Below are 21,225 nucleotides of genomic sequence, written 5' to 3'. Positions count from 1 at the left end.
TCAGCATTTGTACATACTAGAGCACAGAGCGGACTACCTCCGGCCAGAACACATACAGTATATATACAGCTACAGATCCCAGTACAATGATTCTTGCCATTTGTGGATACTTCTAGATTGTACTCTAACCAAACACAGAAATTAAAATTTTGCAGTTCAGGTAAGTTTTGAACTCAGGACTCTCCATCTAACAGTCTAGTATTGTAACCACTACTCCACGGTGACTGTGCTACTCAGATGCTTCTGCAACATTGCTCCCTCCTTAAGAGAACAGCGTCGTCCTAGTCCGGGAATGAGTTGTCAGTCTTGCATACTCCAACTCCCGATGTTCGCCCTGGACATGATCTTAGAAGTTCCCTTGCCGCTTCTTTCTTCATCACCTTTCCGCTTGTTGCCTGTTGCTGGAGCTTCGAATTTACCCTGGGTTGCAGCATCCTTATAGGGCTTTATTCAAAGGACATGGACCATATCTCTGATCTTTCGTTGTCTTATGCCAGGGTCGAAATCTTCAACTTCGTAAGTAACATCAGACAACTGTCTTACAACTTTATAAGGTCCAAAGTAGCGCCTGAGGAGCTTCTCAGAGAGAATGAGTAAAGATCCAGACGAGGTCTCCAGGCCAGTAGACAACAGGGCGGTGGCTTACATCATACCCTCGGCGATCGTTTTCTTGAGCCTGCAGCATGTGGAGTCAAGCCGACTGCCGAGCCTCCTTAGCTCTAGTTAACACCTGGCCGATGTAATCATCATCCACGTCATCAGGATGTAATGGAAACACAGAGTCCATTGTCGTAGTCGCCTCACGCCCATGCACAAGGAAAAATGGCGTAAACCTGTGGTGTCTTGTTTGGTGGTGGTGTAGGCAAATGTCACAGAAGGCAGCACCTCATCCCAGTTGCTCTGCTCAACATTTATGAACACTGATAGCATGTCAGCCAAGGTCTTATTAAGGTGTTCAGTAAGGCCATTAGTTTGCAGATAGTAGGCATTTGTCATGTGATGGGTAATGGTGCACTGACGGTTTATCTCTGTCACAAGATTCGATTGAAAAGGTTTCCCTCAATCCGTAATTAACGTCCTTGGGGTGCCGTGTTTTAATAAAATACTTCCACTATGAATTTGACTACTTCAACTTCGGCTGTTTTCACAGCTTTTGTAATGGCATAGTGTGTCAGATAATCAGTGCAAACAATAATCCATCTATTGCCACTGGTAGATATTTGAAATCGTCCAAGGAGGTCAATCCCATGATGCTGGAAAGGCATTTCGGCTGGTGGAATTGGTATGAGTTGTCCAGGTGGTTTCTGAGGAACTGCCTTTCTTCTCTGGCACTCTTGACAGCATGACACATAGTGATGGACACTCCTAAACAAACCTGGCCAGAAAAATCTCTTGCAGATCCTATCGTATGTCTTAATAAATTCTAAATGTCTGGTCTCACGTGTGTCATGGACATTCTGTACAGAATTTAACTGCACGTGTTTAGGAATCACTGGTAGCCACTTCTTTCCAAACAGATCAAAGTTTTTCTTGCAAAGTAATCCATTAACTACGTTTAATTGTCCTTTCACATCCTCTGACGGATTTAAGGCAAGCATAATTTGAGATATCTTGACGTCTTCCTTCTGCTCAGCAGAGATCCTGGAGTGAAGGGAGACAGTCACTATCTTCATTAGTCTTGATGGTCTTGCATGGGGTTTCATGAGTGACAGTCGACATCTTGGTGTTTTCTTCCACTTTTGTACACTATGGTAATGTCATGCTCTTGAAGACGTAGTGCCCACCTGGCGAGTCATCATGTTGGATCCTTAAAACCTGTCAACCAACAAAGTGAATTATGGTCTGTAACAGCTGTGAATGGCCTTCCATAGATATACTGGCGAAATTTTCACATGGCTCAGGTCACAGCAAGATATTCTTTTTCTGTAGTTGAATAGTTTTTCTTGGCTTTTGTTAAGTGTCCAAGAAGTGTAGCATATAACCTCTTTTCCATCTGAAATATGCACCAGGACAGCGCCACTCCTATACCTACTAGCATCTGTGTGTAGTTATGTAGGTGCTCTCTCATCATACAGACCAAGTACAGGGTCAGTCATCAACGATTTTTGCAGCACATCAAAAGTCTCTTAAGCACCACCCCAGATAAATTTAGCATCGGGTTTTAACAGCTCTTGGAGTGGTCTGGCTTTGATACAAAAGTCTTTGATGAACCAATGGTAATAAGAACACAACCTGAGGAAGCTTCTCACATCTCTAATACTTTTAGGAACAGGAAATTTCGTTATAGCTCTCACCTTTCCTTGGTCTGGCCACACAACTTAGTTTGACACAAGGTGTCAAAGTATTTTGATTTATTTTACTCCAAAGAGACACTCTCTTGGATTAAGTTTCAGTCCTGCTTGTTGGAGACACTTGAGAGCAGCCTTCAGTCTTTTTGTGTGTTCATCAAATGTCTCTTAACACTATAATGTCAAATAACAAAGACACATAGTCCTCTTTGGGTGCCTTAGAATATTATCCATCATTCGTTCAAAAGCTGCTTGTGCATTATACAAACCAAATGGCATTAGCTTAAACTCATACAGGCCCTCAGGGGGGTGATGAATGCAGTTCTCTCACAATCAGCCTCATCTACTTCGATTTGCCAGTATCCTGAGTACATGTCCATGGTTGAGAAAACTTAGCCCCCTTCAAACAATCTAGCATATCGTCCATTCGTAGAGGAGTTATTAAGCTTCCTGTAATCAACACAAAAGCGCCAACTGCCATCCTTCCTGACGATAACCACTGGTGATGACCATGGGCTCTGCGAAGGCTGAATGATGTCATTCTTAATCATTTTCTCTACCTTGTCGCGAATTATTCGACGTTCTGTTGCTGACACACAGTATGCTCTCTGGCTTATTGGTTGATGGTCTTCAGTGCTAATCTGGTGTTTCACTGTCGAATTGTCTAATTTGCTCTTCACCTGTGGATTGAAGCATTCAGAGAACTCTTTGAAGAATGGCAAGTAGCATTTTCTGTTGTTCCTTAGTGAGATCTGGTGACAGTCGAGCTAGAACATCTCGTCTCTTAGTGGTAGCGCTAATTTCGCCCACAGACTCGGCACGGGAAGTTTTTATGATGCTCAGCTGTTCTGCAATTAATAACTCAGCATTTGCTACACACATGCATCTTGGAAGAATCTGCGGTTCTTTGCGACAGTTAACTATCCACAATTCACCGAATCCGTTCTTAAACGAGACGACAGAGGCTGGTATGACTAAGTTATTCTTCAGTGGTAAGCTCCTCTTACATTCCACTGCAAGATACATGGGTTGATGCATGGCACAACACATGACAGCTACCCTTCTAGCATTGACTGCAGTAATGATGACGTCATCCAGCACACAGTGTCCAAACACTCGGATGGCCATCTTCCTATCCACAGCATCTCATCTTGTCTAGCATAATCTTCATGCAACCACACTCTACAATTGCCTGAGAAGCTTTTAAATAGTCCCATCCAAGAATGATACCTGAACTATACTCTCGTAAGACGACGAATTCTAAGAGCTGTGTATGGCCACTTATACCTACACAAATGACATCTTCTGCAGGTTTTACATATTTCCCATTAGCCACCTTCAGCAGAGATGTTTGTTGTTGAATATGGCTTTCTGCAACCGGCGATGGTACTTCTCCAAAATGACTGAATATGATGCTCCAGAGTCCACAAGAGCTTGGGCTGGTGGCCATCCGTGAGGGTCTTGACATAGTTTCCCATCACTTATGTAGTGATCGACAGCGGAGGATTTCTCTTTTTGGAGGCCTCACCTCCAAGTAATGTCACACTCTTTAGTTTTCCAGGTTGTGGCGGCTAGGTGATCAGCTGTAGCTTCTGAACAGCAATGAAGACCTTGATCAGCGTGTTGGGGAGTGTCCTCCCCAGCAGCTAGCTTGCAGCGATTGTGACCTACATCATCCTGCACCCACATCACTTCGTTGTCTCGGAGTTGGCGTTGGCTAAGATCAGTCTGCTGTCTTCTGGCGTGAGCATCATCAAATTTCCACCTCCTTTTCCAACAATAGCACACCACAGGTCCCAGTCGTCCACAGTGGAAACATACTGGTTGGTTATCCTGTGTCCACCAGACGTCAGTCTTCCTTGGTGCCCAAACAGGTTTCTCTTGCAGCACTATAGGAACGTAACTTCGCCTGGGTCTCCACCTTTTTTTTCACCGTTTTAAAGGGAAATGAAGGACGAGAGATTGGGTTCAATGTCTGTTCTATTTCCTACCTTATGACCTCTTGAAGCGTCTTGGTTTTTTGCTTGCTGTGCAATCCAAGTGCCTTCTGAACTTCCTCTCTTACTATCTGATGAAGTACACTTGTGAAATCAGTTGCTTCCTCCATCACAGACATCAATACAACGTTTGGAAGCCGTTCAAACTTCTTTTGTGTAATTCATTTTTGATGCACTGTCTTGATATACTGGCACCATTTTATGAAGTCGTCTACTATCGAAAGCTCATTCAGGTGGGGCTTGATACATGTCCTCAGCAACACCCTTCATGAGATGTGCAACCTCGTCTTCCCCTTTCATTCTAGGATCCACTATTTTACACAGCTCCAAGACAGCTTGAGTGTAGGATGCTGTAGTTTCTCCTGGACACTGTGCCCTGCACTTTATCTTCAGCCTTGCACTTCCGTCATCGTGTGTCGCCAAAATACTTTTGCAGTTCCACCTGGAATACTTCCCAGCTTGTGAACTTCTACTTGTTCTCATACCATTGCTTGGTAGAGCCCTCCAAGTAGAAAAATACGTTAACCAAACACACAGTGTCATCCCATTTGTTATATTTGGTTATATGCTCATATACCTTCAGCCACTTGTTACGATCTTGGTCATCGCCACCAGAGTACCCGGTAGGATGTCTCATGTGGTGGCACACAGTTGCTGTCATGGTAATGTTGGTCGTCGTCGTCCACGTCGTCCACGTCGTCGTCGTCGTCCGCGTCGTCGTCCGCGTCGTCGTCCGCGTCGTCGTCCGCGTCGTCGTCCGCGTCGTCGTCCGCGTCGTCGTCCACGTCGTCGTCCACGTCGTCGTCCACGTCGTCCACGTCGTCCACGTCGTCGTCCACGTCGTCCACGTCGTCGTCCACGTCGTCCACGTCGTCGTCCACGTCGTCCACGTCGTCGTCCACGTCGTCCACGTCGTCGTCCACGTCGTCCACGTCGTCGTCGTCGTCCACGTCGTCGTCGTCGTCCACGTCGTCGTCGTCGTCCACGTCGTCGTCGTCGTCCACGTCGTCGTCGTCGTCCACGTCGTCGTCGTCGTCCACGTCGTCGTCGTCGTCCACGTCGTCGTCGTCGTCCACGTCGTCGTCGTCGTCCACGTCGTCGTCGTCGTCGTCCACGTCGTCGTCGTCGTCGTCCACGTCGTCGTCGTCGTCCACGTCGTCGTCGTCGTCGTCCACGTCGTCGTCGTCGTCGTCGTCGTCGTCGTCGTCCACGTCGTCGTCGTCGTCGTCGTCGGCGACTACGTCGTCGTCGTCGTCGTCGTCCACGTCGTCGTCGTCGTCGTCGTCCACGTCGTCGTCGGCGACTACGTCGTCGTCGTCGTCGTCGTCGGCGACTACGTCGTCGTCGTCGTCGTCGTCGGCGACTACGTCGTCGTCGTCGTCGTCGTCGGCGACTACGTCGTCGTCGTCGTCGTCGTCGGCGACTACGTCGTCGTCGTCGTCGTCGTCGTCGTCGGCGGCGGCGACTACGTCGTCGTCGTCGTCGTCGTCGGCGGCGGCGACTACGTCGTCGTCGTCGTCGTCGTCGTCGGCGGCGACTACGTCGTCGTCGTCGTCGTCGTCGGCGGCGGCGGCGACTACGTCGTCGTCGTCGTCGGCGACTACGTCGTCGTCGTCGTCGTCGTCGTCGTCGTCGGCGACTACGTCGTCGTCGTCGTCGTCGTCGGCGACTACGTCGTCGTCGTCGTCGTCGTCGGCGACTACGTCGTCGTCGTCGTCGTCGTCGTCGGCGACTACGTCGTCGTCGTCGTCGGCGACTACGTCGTCGTCGTCGTCGTCGTCGTCGGCGACTACGTCGTCGTCGTCGTCGTCGTCGTCGGCGACTACGTCGTCGTCGTCGTCGTCGTCGGCGACTACGTCGTCGTCGTCGTCGTCGGCGACTACGTCGTCGTCGTCGTCGTCGTCGTCGTCGGCGACTACGTCGTCGTCGTCGTCGTCGTCGTCGGCGACTACGTCGTCGTCGTCGTCGTCGTCGGCGACTACGTCGTCGTCGTCGTCGTCGTCGGCGGCGACTACGTCGTCGTCGTCGTCGTCGTCGTCGGCGACTACGTCGTCGTCGTCGTCGTCGTCGTCGGCGACTACGTCGTCGTCGTCGTCGTCGTCGTCGGCGACTACGTCGTCGTCGTCGTCGTCGTCGTCGTCGTCGGCGACTACGTCGTCGTCGTCGTCGTCGTCGTCGTCGTCGGCGACTACGTCGTCGTCGTCGTCGTCGTCGTCGTCGTCGTCGGCGACTACGTCGTTGTCGTCGTCGTCGTCGTCGGCGACTACGTCGTCGTCGTCGTCGTCGTCGTCGGCGACTACGTCGTCGTCGTCGTCGTCGTCGTCGGCGACTACGTCGTCGTCGTCGTCGTCGTCGGCGACTACGTCGTCGTCGTCGTCGTCGTCGGCGACTACGTCGTCGTCGTCGTCGTCGTCGGCGACTACGTCGTCGTCGTCGTCGTCGTCGGCGACTACGTCGTCGTCGTCGTCGTCGTCGGCGACTACGTCGTCGTCGTCGTCGTCGTCGGCGACTACGTCGTCGTCGTCGTCGTCGTCGTCGTCGGCGACTACGTCGTCGTCGTCGTCGTCGTCGGCGACTACGTCGTCGTCGTCGTCGTCGTCGTCGTCGGCGACTACGTCGTCGTCGTCGTCGGCGGCGGCGACTACGTCGTCGTCGTCGGCGGCGGCGACTACGTCGTCGTCGTCGTCGTCGTCGGCGACTACGTCGTCGTCGTCGGCGACTACGTCGTCGTCGTCGGCGACTACGTCGTCGTCTTCTTCTTCAGTCTCCAACCGATTGTGATCTGTTGAATATTGCTCAAACTCGGGTTTCTCACCATGTAAGTGGCGGCTCTGTCGTGGCCTGATGCGAGCCACTGTGTTGATAATGTGTGGTATCACAAGTTCCCATACCCAGCACCTCCACCAGAATATTGTCACATAGAGACAGGTGTAGGTAGATGAATCATGAACCATAACTTCTCTTATCGAAGGTTTATTCAGCACTTGCACATACAGGAGCGTGGAGCGAACTGCCTCTGGCCAGAACACATACAGTACATTCCAGTACAACTATTCTTGCCATTTGTGGATACTTCTAGATTGTACTCGAACCAAACACAGAAATTACAATTTTACAGTTCAGGTGAGTTTTGAACTCAGGACCCTCCATGGAACAGTCTAATATAACCACTATGTCAACTATGCTACTCAGCTGCTTATGTGACAATATACTGGCAGTGTAATCAAATTCTATTACAGCTACTACCGGAAATCAATGTTGTTCATAAAATCAATGTTGTTCATATCAAATGACAATACAGTGCACACCAACTGTGTGGGGGAGCAGGAACTGAACTGTCAAGTTCCACATCACTCTTACTACTTTTATGAGTGTCAGATCGTCAGAGAGCGCATCGCTAGTTCCTGCTACTACTAAGGCGAGTACACCGTTCGCTTTTTACATATTTTTATGAGCTTCAAACAGGAGGAGTGTAGGAACTCTCATTGTGTACAGATGCGAGCTGAGATGGCAACCCTTCACTCACAGCTTCAGGCTGCATTGGCTTCCATCACACAGCTTGAGGCTGCTGCCAAAGGGCATCACTGTGGGGGATTGGACGCGGGGATGTGAGGGACGTTGAGCACGTCTTATGTGTCCTCTGAACGCTCCACTGCTGTGACCTCCCCGGCTAACAGAAATGGCAAAGACTGCCAGTCTTGCTTCCAAGATTAAGGCGGAGCTCACCATCTGCAGCATTGTCGATAGAACTGACTGTGGTCCTTTGGTGCAGAGCCGAGTTTAGGGTCTGAATCAGAGGCTCAGGTGGTTCTGTGACCATGTAGGCTGCAGATTCCTCGACTTGCGCCATTGGGTGGTGGGTTTCCGGGTTCCGCTTAAAAGGTCAGGAGCCCACTACACACAGGAGGCAGCTTCAAGGGTTGCGGGGGCTGTGTGGAAGGGACTGGGCGGTTTTTCAGGTTAGAGGGTCCCAGGGAACCACAGAAGGGGCATCCGTCAGAAAGTGGGCAGGTAAAACACAGTAAGGTAGTTGTAGAAACGATTGGTATTGTAGTTGCAAATTGTCATAGCTGTGTTGGGAAAGAGCCAGAGCTCCAAACCCTAACAGAAACACTGAATCTCAAATAGTTGTAGGTACAGAGAGCTAGCAAAAGCCGGAAATAAGTTCAGCCAAAAATTTTTCAAACGATCTAACAGTGTTCAGAAAGGATAGATTAAATACAGGTGGTGGTGGAGTATTTATTACTGTCAGAGGTAGTTTGCCTTGTAGCGAAATTGAAGTAGATAGTTCATGTGAAATAGTATGGGTAGAGGTTATACCTGACAATCGGACTAAACTATTAATTGGATCGTTTCACCGACCCCCCCCCCCCCCCGACTGAGAAAACATAGTTGCTGAACAGTTCAAAGAAAACTTGAGTCTCATTTCAAATAAGTACCCCGCTCATACAATTATAGTCGGTGGTGACTTCAATCTACCCTCAATATGCTGGAAAAATTATACGTTTAAAGCCAGCGGCAGGCATAAAACATCATCCGAAATTGTACTGAATGCTTTCTCAGAAAATTACTTTGAACAATTAGTTCATGAGCCCACTCAAAGCGTGAATGGTTGTGAAAGCATACTTGACCTTTTAGCAACAAATAATCCTGGACAAATAGTGAGCGTTGTGACGAATACAGGGATTAACGACCACAAGGCAGTTGCTGCTAGGCTGAATACTGTAACACCTACAACCATCAAAAAGAAACGCATAGTATATCTATTTTAAAAAGCTGATGAAAATGCTCTTAACGCCTTTTTAAGAGACACAGTCTTCACGCCTTCCGATCTGATCATGTAAGTGCAGAAAAGTTGTGGAATGTTTTCAAAGAGATAGTATCAACAGCAATTGAGATATATATACCACATAAATTAATAAGTGATTGTACTGACCCCCATGGTACACAAAATGGATCAGAATGTTGTTGCAGAAGCAACGAAAAAAGCATGCCAAATTTAAAAGAACACAAAATCACCAAGATTGGCAAAGTTTTACAGAAGTTCGAAATATGGCGCATACTTCAATGCGAGATGCTTTTAATAATGTCTGCAATGATATTCTGGTAATACCTAAAGCACACCAGTGGCAAGGCGCAATCAATACCTTCACTGCGCGATAACAATGGTGAAGTCACTGATGACAGTGCCACTGAAGTAGAGTTATTAAACATTGTTTTCTGAAACTTCTTCACCAAAGAAGACGAAGTAAATATTCCTGAATTCCAATCAAGAACAACTGCCAAGATGAGAAACATAGAAATAGATACCCTTGGTGTAACAAAGCAGCTTAAATCACTTAATAAAGGCAAGGCCTCCGGTCCATATTGTATATCAGTCAGGTTCCTCTCAGGGTAATCTGATGAAATAGCTCCATATTTAGCAATTATATACAACCACATGCTCACAGAAAGATTCGTACCTGAAGACTGGAAAGTTGCTCAAGTCGCACCAATACTCAAAAAGGGAAGTAGGAGTAATAAGCTGAATCACAGGCCTATATCACTAACATTGATTTGCAGTAGGGTTTTAGAACATATAATGTATTCGAACATTATGAAGCACCTCGAAGAAAATGATGTATCGACATACAGTAAGCATGGATTCGGGAAATATCGTTCTTGTGAAACACAACTAGCTCTTTATACTCATGAAGTAATAAGTGCTATCGACAGGGGACGTCAAATTGATTCCATATTTTTAGATTTCCAGAAGACTTTCGACACCGCTCCTCACAAGCATCTTCTAATCAAACTGCATGCCTATGGATTATTGCCTGTGCAACTTGATTCGTTATTTCCTGTCAGAAAGGTCACAGTTCATAGTAATAGACAGAAAGTCATCGAGTAAAACAGAAGCAATATCCGGCATTCCTCAAGAAAGTGTTACATGGCCCCCTATTGTTCCTGGTCTATATTAGCGACATTGGAGACAATCTGAGTAGCTGTCTTAGATTCTTTGCTGATGATGCTGTCATTTACTGTCTTGTAAAGTCATCAGATGATAAAAACTACTTGCAAAATGATTTAGATAAGATATATCTGTATGGCGAGAAAAGTGGCAATTGACCCTGAATAAAGAAAAGTGCGAAGTTATTGACATGAGTACTAATAGAAATCAGCTAAATTTCTGTTACATGATAAGTCACACAAAACTGAGGGCTGTAAACTCAAGCAAATACTTACAGATTACAATTAAAAATAACCTAAACTGGAACGATCACATAGATAATATTGTGGGTAGAGCAAACTAAAGACTGCAATTCATTGGAAGAACACTTAGAAGGTGCAACAGGTCTACCAAAGAGACTGGTTACACTACGCTTGTCCGCCCTATTCTGGAGTACCTCTGTGCATGTGGGATCCGCATCAGGTGAGACTGATGGATGACATCGAAAAAGTACAAAGAAGGGCAGCTCGTTTTGTATTATCGTGAAATAAGGGAGATAGTGTCACAGACATGATATGTGAATTGGAGTGGCAATCATTAAAACAAAGGTGTTTTTCATTGCAACGAGAGCTTCTCATGAAATTTCAATCACCAGTCTTCTCCTCCAATTGTGAAAACATTCTGTTGGCACCCACATGCAAAGGGAGAAATAATTATCATGATCAAATAAGAGAAATCGGGGCTCACACGGAAAAATTTAAGTGCTCATTTTTCCCGCGTTCCATTCGCGAGAGAGAGACAGCTTGAAGCTGGTTCATGGAGCCCTCTGCCAGGTACTTTATTGTGAATAGCAGAGTAATCACGTAGATGTAGATCAGAATCATAAAATGTCTATGACAGTTACATCAAAACCTTTTGTTACACTGATCACTTATTTATGTAAAAGTTACTAAAAAACACACACATCCTACCTTGGCACACTACCTACTACTACTACTACTACAACTTCATGAATTCCTTTTGGTGAGACAAGCACATTTCTAACAGCACAAAAATTGAGCGTAGGCTACAGGCTACAACAGTCCTATTCCATGGACCTGTACTATGATCTCAAAAGGAGAAAAGGTCCTGGAAACGCTATTTATGGAGCACAACCAGCATATCAAGACAGAAAAACCCATAATGTTGAAGTAAGTTCTGAAATGAGAACAAATGAAACAGTCATAGCATAGGAAAAAAAATTATTAAATTAGTATAGGCATCTGTTGAGAATGTTACGTAATTAGTAGCCAGACAACAGTTGTTGATTAAAAATCACCTTACTGACAGAAACAAAGTAGACCACTGAACTTACAGAAAGAGTGTAGCAAGGAAATAATGAAGCAAAAAGAATGCTTTAAGAGAGATGCTGGGCAGAGGAGACAAAGAATACAGCACATTATTAATTGATCTTTGTATTAATTACCTGCCTACAATAATGCTAATATACTAGTACAAATAATGATAATGATTTTATATTATTATTATTATTATTATTATTATTATTATTATTATTATTTCCTTCACTTTCTCAGACATTAAGTCCGGTTAAAAATGGAGTGACACGGACCTTGATCAAGCGTCACTTCCTTTTAACTGTACGGTATGTGTTATATTGGATTTAGGAACTTTCGGGTAATTGAACATGTATCAATAATTACGGATTTCTGTAGCTGTATATATATGTTTGGATGTAGCTGTATTGCATTGATGTACTGGTGGATATTGTGTGGTATGACTCCTGTAGTTGATAGTATAATTGGTATGATGTCAACTTTATCCTGATGCCACATGTCTTTGACTTCCTCAGCCAGTTGGATGTACTTTTCAATTTTTTCACCTGTTTTCTTTTGTATATTTGTTGTATTGGGTATAGATATTTCGATTAGTTGTGTTAATTTCTTCTTTTTATTGGTGAGTATGATGTCAGGTTTGTTATGTGGCGTTGTTTTATCTGTTATAATGGTTCTGTTCCAGTATAATTTGTATTCATCATTCTCCAGTACATTTTGTGGTGTATACTTGTATGTAGGAACGTGTTGTTTTAAAAGTTTATGTTGTAAGGCAAGCTTTTGATGCATTATTTTTGCAACATTGTCATGTCTTCCGGGGTATTCTGTATTTGCTAGTATTGTACATCCGCTTGTGATGTGATCTACTGTTTCTATTTGTTGTTTACAAAGTCTGCATTTATCTGTTGTGGTATTGGGATCTTTAATAATACGCTTGCTGTAATACCTGGTGTTTATTGTTTGATCCTGTATTGCAATCATGAATCCTTCTGTCTCACTGTATATATTGCCTTTTCTTAGCCATGTGTTGGATGCGTCTTGATCGATGTGTGGCTGTGTTAGATGATACGAGTGCTTGCCATGTAGTGTTTTCTTTTTCCAATTTACTTTCTTCATGTCTGTTGATGGTATGTGATCTAAAGGGTTGTAGAAGTGGTTATGAAATTGCAGTGGTGTAGCCGATGTATTTATATGAGTGATTGCCTTGTGTATTTTGCTAGTTTCTGCTCGTTCTAGAAAGAATTTTCTTAAATTGTCTACCTGTCCATAATGCAGGTTTTTTATGTCGATAAATCCCCTTCCTCCTTCCTTTCTGCTTAATGTGAATCTTTCTGTTGCTGAATGTATGTGATGTATTCTATATTTGTGGCATTGTGATCGTGTAAGTGTATTGAGTGCTTCTAGGTCTGTGTTACTCCATTTCACTACTCCAAATGAGTAGGTCAATATTGGTATGGCATAGGTATTTATAGCTTTTGTCTTGTTTCTTGCTGTCAATTCTGTTTTCAGTATTTTTGTTAGTCTTTGTCTATATTTTTCTTTTAGTTCTTCTTTGATATTTGTATTATCTATTCCTATTTTTTGCCTGTATCCTAGATATTTATAGGCATCCATTTTTTCCATCGCTTCTATGCAGTCGCTGTGGTTACCCAATATGTAATCTTCTTGTTTAGTATGTTTTCCCTTGACTATGCTATTTTTCTTACATTTGTCTGTTCCAAAAGCCATACTTATATCATTGCTGAATCCTTCTGTTATCTTTAGTAATTGGTTGAGTTGTTGATTTGTTGCTGCCAGTAGTTTTAGATCATCCATGTATAGCAAATGTGTGATTTTGTGTGGGTATGTTCCAGTAATATTATATCCATAATTTGTATTATTTAGCATGTTGGATAGTGGGTTCAGAGCAAGGCAGAACCAGAAAGGACTTAATGAGTCTCCTTGGTATATTCCACGCTTAATCTGTATTGGCTGTGATGTGATATTATTTGAATTTGTTTGGATATTAAGTGTGGTTTTCCAATTTTTCATTACTATGTTTAGGAACTGTATCAATTTAGGATCTACTTTGTATATTTCCAATATTTGTAGTAACCATGAGTGGGGTACACTATCAAAAGCTTTTTGGTAATCAATGTATGCGTAGTGTAGCGACCTTTGTTTAGTTTTAGCTTGATATGTCACCTCTGCATCTATTATCAGTTGCTCTTTACATCCTCGTGCTCCTTTGCAACAGCCTTTTTGTTCTTCATTTATAATTTTGTTCTGTGTTGTTTGTGTCATTAATTTCTGTTTAATGACTGAAGTTAATATTTTGTATATTGTTGGTAGGCATGTTATGGGGCGATATTTAGCTGGGTTCGCTGTGTCTGCTTGATCTTTAGGTTTCAGATATGTTATTCCGTGTGTAAGTGTATCAGGGAATGTGTATGGGTCTGCAATGTAACTGTTAAATAATTTAGTTAGATGTGAATGTGTTGAGGTGAACTTCTTTAACCAGAAATTTGCTTATTATTATTATTATTATTATTATTATTATTATTATGTGAGCTATGGAAGGCCTCCTCTCTAAAATCCTGCCGACACCTGGTGTATTTCACTTCTTTTGCTTGGAACTTGTGGCATCATCGGGCATAGCAGAGCTGCGCAGGGTATGTAGAAAGTATTTGCCATTCAGCCAAAATTGACAGAATGGAGTTACTGGTAGCCCTTTAAAGGTTCTACCGAGTTAATAGTTGCAGGCACAGGTGTTACCAGAAGACAGGACATTGAAGGGGTCTTCACTATCTGTATTTGCTGTTGGTTCTTCTCTATGGAAGTCAAATTATGCAAGGAGCTTTCTCATCTGAAAAACTGTGCGATTTGAGTTGTGTTGCACGACTTAATACCTTGTGGCGTTGCCTTGGAAGGGGTTAGGGTTATGCCTAGCAACCAAACAAGCTTGTTATTGCTATTCAATTTCCCACATTTAGCAGTGGATTCGATCATTTCGTAATCCTGAACACAGTTTTAAGTGTGACCATGTTTAGCCTTAGACCAAGTTTTTGATGAGAATCATCTGAAGAGTCCATTGATCTGTACATGTACTGTGGTCATGTGGTTGTATTAAGAATAACAGTGGAATTTAGATGCTCCCTTAGTCCGTTCCAATTTTCAACTGCTGTGGCACACTTTGGTTGTCTTGGACCTGTACTCTGAATGCTCATCATACTGTAGGTGTTAACATTGCCTCTGTACATCAGCTTCATGGAATGCACCACTGCCAGCTACCCCTGGGCTGCCTTCACTGAAGTTATGTAAATTACTGTTTGAAATTTGTACTAAAATTTTGTACATTTTGATGTTTGGGGATTTGTTGGGTGAGTGCTCGTCTTATACATAGTGTCGAGGCCTGTTAGCATCAGCACATGCTGATCAGCTCTATGTGAACCAACATATCGTATTCAGATTTCATCCAGACTCGTGCAAATATGGCCTGTTGGTAACTAACTGGCACATTCGAGGTTCACAGGCTGGAACAAGCAAAAGTGTGTAAAACCATCTAGTGTTACTGTTCAACTGTTTGGTTTTCTGAAGTTGACATGGGGTGATCTTTCCTCACCTTTTATTCATTTATTGCTACAAGTTCATTCTGAATACTTATTACAGGTTTTCCTTTTTAAATAGCATTTCTAAGCTGCTATGCATGCACATTCACTTACTAAATCATTTATGCTTCTTCTACAGTACATCTTAATAGAATTTTCACTGTGTCTGAAGCCGGTTATATCAATCTGTGCACACTAATTCTCTATTAATTACTTAACTGCTCATTGGGAGCAAGATTTAAAGATACTTGCTCTGTATGCCTGAAAGCAGCTCTAGAAATCAGTGCACCTATTTACTTTATTAAATGATCTAGATGCTCTTGGAGGTGTATTTTAAGAATTTGCTTTTTATAGTGGTCTCGATGCAGCTGTAAATTGCTCTGTGTTCCAGTATCGCTATTCAGTTTTAACCTTTGAGATGAGTTCTGCTACTGTGTTGTCTTACAGAGCCACCTGTTTCCAAATAATTATTTGTTCATTTATTGAAGCATTTTCTGAGTTGCAGTTTGTAAAGGTGGAGATTTTGAATATAAAAGCTAATGACTGGTGTCAGACACAATATTGCCTTATTTAAATTGTCACTAAACTAAGGTGTGTAATGTCTTAAATTTTAAAAAGTTCAGAGTGTTATTTTCCTCGAAGTAAAGGGGGGAGGTATCCTCACACTGTCATTCACCATAAGGTGTGTGCTTGCAGGTATCCAATGTTGAACATGGGGTCCCGTGACTGTCACAGTTTGTCCTTATTGAAGAAGCAACAGTTAATCAATGAATTAAAAGTGTGTCAGCTTCTACGTAAGGGCAGTGTTGCCAAACTTGTGGCTCAACTGCATGCTGGTGTGGACAATGCCTTGGTGATTAGTACAAACTGCACTGGGAAGGTATATGTTGCACTAGCTGACTGAGCTCCACCCATGACAACCTTGTCTCAGAATGTAGAGTGTTTAGAATGTAGTCAGCCCCACCATAAGCAAATACATACAATTCAGGCACAATTTTTATCCATTGGGATAATCGCTTGTGGGGTATTCCACAATGTAATCGCTATTCTGAGCATGTTACATAACCTCTGCAGTTACAGGGGCAGGTGATAGACTTGCCAAGTGGTGTCATCTGCCTTATTTAGACAAATTAGGATCAATAGATTGTGAACAAGGTTCTCCCACCAACAGACAACTGCTGGAAGTATCAGCAATGCTACAGACACCTTTAAGGACCACATGGTAATCCATCTGGGAAATTACCTCACCAAATACTATTACTGCTTCAAGCTATAATGGAACTTTCAATTGAGAGTTTAAGAAAGGTGAAATCCATCTTGTGGCTTATGGTCAAATTTATGTTTCATGCCAATGGTCTTCCTATCACCAACATTGTTGTTGTTCAGGCATTGTACCCACTGTGTTAAGCAGTGCTTTAAGTCGAATTTTACATGAAAGTGCAACATCAAGGGAGTTGTGAAAATCAATTGTGTGCTGAAAGTGTCACTTTGTATTAAGAGGCTGCTCAAGTATGAACATTTTTGGTGAGTGCTGTTTCCTCATGAACCTTTTCCTAGGTACATATATGAATGTGTATGGTCATTCTAGCCTTGGAATTCCAAGTGACAGAGATATAAATACTCAGTAATATATTAGAGAAAATGCAGCCACAACACCATTCATGGATTACCTTTGCTAATAAATGCACATCTTTTACTGAATTAGAGGCTTTTGTGTACACTATTTAAGCCTCAGTTTCACAGACCACTGGTGATGGGGGTTTAAGTGTCATTATCAAGATGGGGATCAAGGTTCCAGGAAATTTAAAAGTGAACAACCCATAAGGAACAAGCGTAGGATGTGCTTCCGGTGTAACAAAGAAGGGAATTCTGTATGGTAATGTTCGGTTCCTTGGAAAGAGAGTCAAACAGCTGATGTCATAAGGAACGTAAGAGGCACAGTAGTGTTCTACTGTACAAGTGCTGTCTCCGTGTCAAGTCCAAGGTAGGGAAACTCCTGCCTTGCCTTTGGAAACAACTTAACTAGGAACCAGTGTGCACCCTCCTCAACTCTGGTAGTTGAGTTTCTCGTTTAGATTATCTGTGATAGTTGAAGTTCTGCCATACCTGTGAATAGCCTTGTTTGCATCCATCCTCGCAACGTCGAGCTCTCACTGGGCAGACGTTGCTTCTGATTTGCGTAGCTGAGTACTGGAAAATTTTCTTGGCCTGTGAAATGAATACTAATTAAAAATCTTTCAGTGAATTTAATTTTGGGGTGTGTTTTTGTAAATGGTAGTGGTTGGTGTTATATAGCCAGGGCAGGGCTGTTTATTTTAAACTTAACTCAGCTGAAAAATTCATGTTTTTCTCCTGTCAGGTTGCCACAGGAATTCATAGTGTGTTACTGCAATGTTCGCCATTTGAGCTCAGTCACCTTGGTCCAGTAGAAGTGAAGCAGGTACTAGAAGTTCTTGATTGTTTACCGCAGATCTTAACTAACAAATTGGATGTCATCAGTAACATCCAGTACAAGATTCATCTAACAAATGACATTCCAGAGAGGCAGGACCTTTACAGGCTTTCTCCATCAAAGATGAAATGTATCCATGCTTTGATTACTAATACATTGTTCGATAGGGTAATCAGGCCCTGAACCTCAGCCTTTGCATCTCCCATAACTCAGTATCTATGGGCAGCAGTGGGTTGTTTCATCCAGTTGTGGGTTATCATGCAGTTAATGAGAAGGTAGTTTTGGAATCTGTGAAACTTGCCAATCTACATAATTCTTTTACTTGCTTCAGTTGGGCTCAGTATTTTACTGTCCTGGATCTCAATCAGGCATATTATCACATAATGTTAACAGAGGATTCCAACAATATTACTGCCTTCTGTACAGACTGGAACTTCTAAGATTTTAACAGGGTTCGGTTTGTCAGTGGGAGCTGCCATTCTGTTTTGCCTTCTAGATTGTATTTTGGGTGATTTCAAGTTCAAGTGTGTCTAGAATTACCTAGATGACATGGTTGTTTAGGTTGTTTACAGTGCTGGTCTGTCTGAACATCTGCAACATTATGTGGCAGTCCTGGTTTACCAGAGGGAGGCAGGACTTACTGTGAAACTCTCTAAAATCACACTGGCACACAGGTTTCATTCTTGGGACATCTTAGTTCCACCAATTGCATTAGAATTGACCAGGAGCATACTAGTGATTTGCGAAAATTACCAGCTCCTAGAAATAAGGAAGGTGTGGCCTGGTTCTTAGGCATGGCAAATTTTTTTCGCAAGTTGTGCCCAATTTTACTAAATTAGTGGGGTGCCTTAAAAAATTTCAAATGGGATGAAAGTAACCCACTAGTATTAGCCACACCCAATTTTGAGCTCCTGTTCTTGCAGACTGACACCTCTAATTCGTCTGGAGTAGAAAGTGGCAGCTGTCCTCCTGCAGGAGCAGAATGGGAGGGAGTGTGTGGCAGGTTGATGCACTATAGCCTATGCACCTTGGAAACGTTCACCTGCAGAGATGAAACATTCTACGTATGAATGGGAAGCCTTGGCAACTCTGTTTGCCCTTGTGAAATTCAGATTTTATTTTGAACACTGCGAATTCTGTTTAGAGACTGACAATCGAGGTCTTAGGTTATGGCTCGTTATTTCCGTAACACCCTCCTAGGCAGTCATTTGTGCATTTATAAAACTGTTGTCAAAATCATACAACACATCACCTGGTCCTCCCTGTATAAGGATGTCCACAGGTTGGTGGGGGAGTGGGAGTGCTGTAAGGGAGCTGAGCCCTACCAAAGTTCCCTCAAGGGTCTTTTAGAGTTTCCCCATGAGAAATGCCTGATGCATAAATTTCTTTTTGGTTATATAGGTCTGCTTCCACTGTGTGTGTGGGTATTGGGCACCTATTAGTTATCATGGATGACTTTTCTCGTTTTTCTTTACTCATTCCAAGCACAGGAGTGACCATCCTGGTAGCTATCCAGCAATTATTATGAATTCTTTCTGTTTATAGGCCACCCATGATGCTTGTTAGCTTTTGTTTCCCAGCTATTCATGAGGTTCTGCTTTGCTGACCAGGTGAACTGCAAGTTGAAGGTTGTGCTCATCTTTCACAAGGCTCAGATGAAGTCTGACATGTCAGTACCATGGCTCAAGTTTGTCTTTAACACTGCACAACCCAAAACCCTGGAGGCTGCTCCAGTATCCCTTGTGGTAGCACATACAGTAAATTCTCTTGTCAACCTGTGGTCAATCAATGATTTGCTTCTAGAACAAGTCACCCTAGCAGTAACACAGCACAATTGGAGCCAGGCTAGGCATAATACCAAAACTGCCCATCACAGGCTAGCCATCTGCTAGTATCAGGGGCTAAATGGTGCAGTGCAAAGGCTGGGGACAGAGCGTTAGTCCAAAACCCTAATATTGCTCAAAAAGGGGAGCTAGGGGAGTTAGGGTTCGCTAGCAAACTGGCTCCTCAGTTCTTGGGACCCTGTGAGATTGTCAGGGTGGTAGGCCCACAAATCACCTGATTTTGAATTTACACACAAGTAAAGTGTCATGCATGCACATTACCCAGGTGAAGGAGATTCAGATGTAAAGGGGTCCTTAATAGTGGGGAAGGGGGATTTTGGTTTGGTGGGGGAGGTTGAGCCATGGTGGGCTCCCTCTTTGAATTCCAGCCTCATGTGCCTGGCAGATGTCACTTCTCACAGCTCAGAGCTCATGGCACCTTTGGGTATTGTGGAGCCACAATGGGTAGCAAGGAATGGCTATGGATCTCACGGGCAGTCAGTGTCTTGAAGCTGGACTGGAGGATGAGCCATACAGGACTAGTAGGCAGCATGTGGTGTTTGGCCGAACTTTATATGCCATTATCATTATCACCATCACTATCACTACAGTAAAACAATCTTCTTTCAATAATGGTTACTGCCATTCTCTAATCAGCCCCAACATAATTATCACCCATCTAAAAGCTGGTATGTCCACCTCTGGTACTGATAACAGCAGGGAGACATTGTGGCATGGAAGCAATGATTCCTTGGTAGATCACTGGAGGAAGTTGGCACCATATCTGTACACTCAGGTCATCTCATTCCCATAAATCCTGGAAGGGGGGATGATCTCTGATGTTATGTTAAATCACACCCCAGATGTGTTTGACAAGGTTCAGAGCTGCTGAGTTGGGTGGCCATCACATCAATTGGAGCTCACCACTGTGTTCCTCAAACCATTCTACCACACTCATGGCATTGTGAAATGGTGCATTATTTTGATGAAAATTGCCACTGCCAGTGGGAAACACAATCGTCATGAAAGGTGGACCTAACACAAACCACTGACCTTGCCACTGGTAGGGAGGATTGTGTGCCTCGGCGATACAGATAGCCGTACCATAGATTCAACCACAATGGAGGGGTATCTGTTGAGAGGCCAGACAAACGTGTGGTTCCTGAAGAGGGGCAGCAGAATTTTCAGTAGTTGCAGGGGCAACCGTTGGGATGAATGACTGATCTGGCCCTGTAACATTAACCGAAACAGCCTTGCTGTGCTGGTACTGCAAACAGATGATGTTAAGGGGAAACTACAACTGTAATTTTTCCCAAGGGGATGCAGCATTACTGTGTGGTTAAGTGATGATGGCGTCCCCTTGGGTAAAATATTCTGGAAATAAAATAATCCCCCATTCAGATCTCTGGGTGGTGTAACTCAGGATGACGACATTATCAGGAGAAAGAAAACTGGCGTTCTACAGAGCATGGAGTGTCAGATCCCTTAATCGGGTTGAGAGGTTAGAAAATTTAAAAATGGATATGGATAGTTTAAAACTAGATATAGTGGGAATTAGTGAAGCTCGATGGCAAAAAGAACAAGACAGAATTATACAGGATTATAAATACCAAATCAAATAGGGGTAATGGAGGAGTAGGTTTAATAATGAATAAAAAATAGGAATGGAGATGAAATACTACAAACAGCATAATGAATGCATTATTGTAGCCAAGATAGACATGAAGCCCATGTCTACCACAGTAATACAAGTTTATATGGCAACCAGCTCCGCAGATTATAAAGAGATTGAAGAAATGTATGATGAGATACAAGAAA

General features: G+C 43.6%; 1 protein-coding gene across 1 annotated transcript; it reads left to right on the top strand.

The window, feature by feature from the left end:
• Window positions 1–4,944: 4,944 nt before the first annotated feature.
• On the top strand, window positions 4,945–19,917 carry LOC124553985 (phosphatidylinositol 3-kinase 2-like). Its single transcript, XM_047128010.1, has 4 exons — window positions 4,945–5,289; window positions 5,333–6,321; window positions 6,363–7,048; window positions 19,694–19,917. Exons 1-4 carry the CDS (start codon window positions 4,945–4,947, stop codon window positions 19,915–19,917), a joined length of 2,244 nt encoding a protein of 747 aa, XP_046983966.1.
• The last annotated feature ends 1,308 nt before the right edge of the window (window positions 19,918–21,225 follow it).

The sequence above is a fragment of the Schistocerca americana genome, chromosome 11, assembly GCF_021461395.2.
Source record: "Schistocerca americana isolate TAMUIC-IGC-003095 chromosome 11, iqSchAmer2.1, whole genome shotgun sequence".
Classification (NCBI taxonomy): Eukaryota; Metazoa; Arthropoda; class Insecta; order Orthoptera; family Acrididae; genus Schistocerca; species Schistocerca americana.
The sequence above is the reverse complement of the archived record's forward strand: the minus strand, read 5'-3'. Positions and strand labels throughout refer to the sequence as shown.

Bases quoted from the DNA above. Each gene is read 5' to 3' on its own strand.
- LOC124553985 (XM_047128010.1), top strand. From the start codon at position 4,945: ATGGTAATGTTGGTCGTCGTCGTCCACGTCGTCCACGTCGTCGTCGTC. The intron at 5,290-5,332 runs GTCGTCGTCGTC...TCCACGTCGTCG, and splicing joins ACGTCGTCGTCGTCGTCCAC to TCGTCGTCCACGTCGTCGTC. The intron at 7,049-19,693 runs GTCTCCAACCGA...CACATTACCCAG, and splicing joins CGTCGTCGTCTTCTTCTTCA to GTGAAGGAGATTCAGATGTA.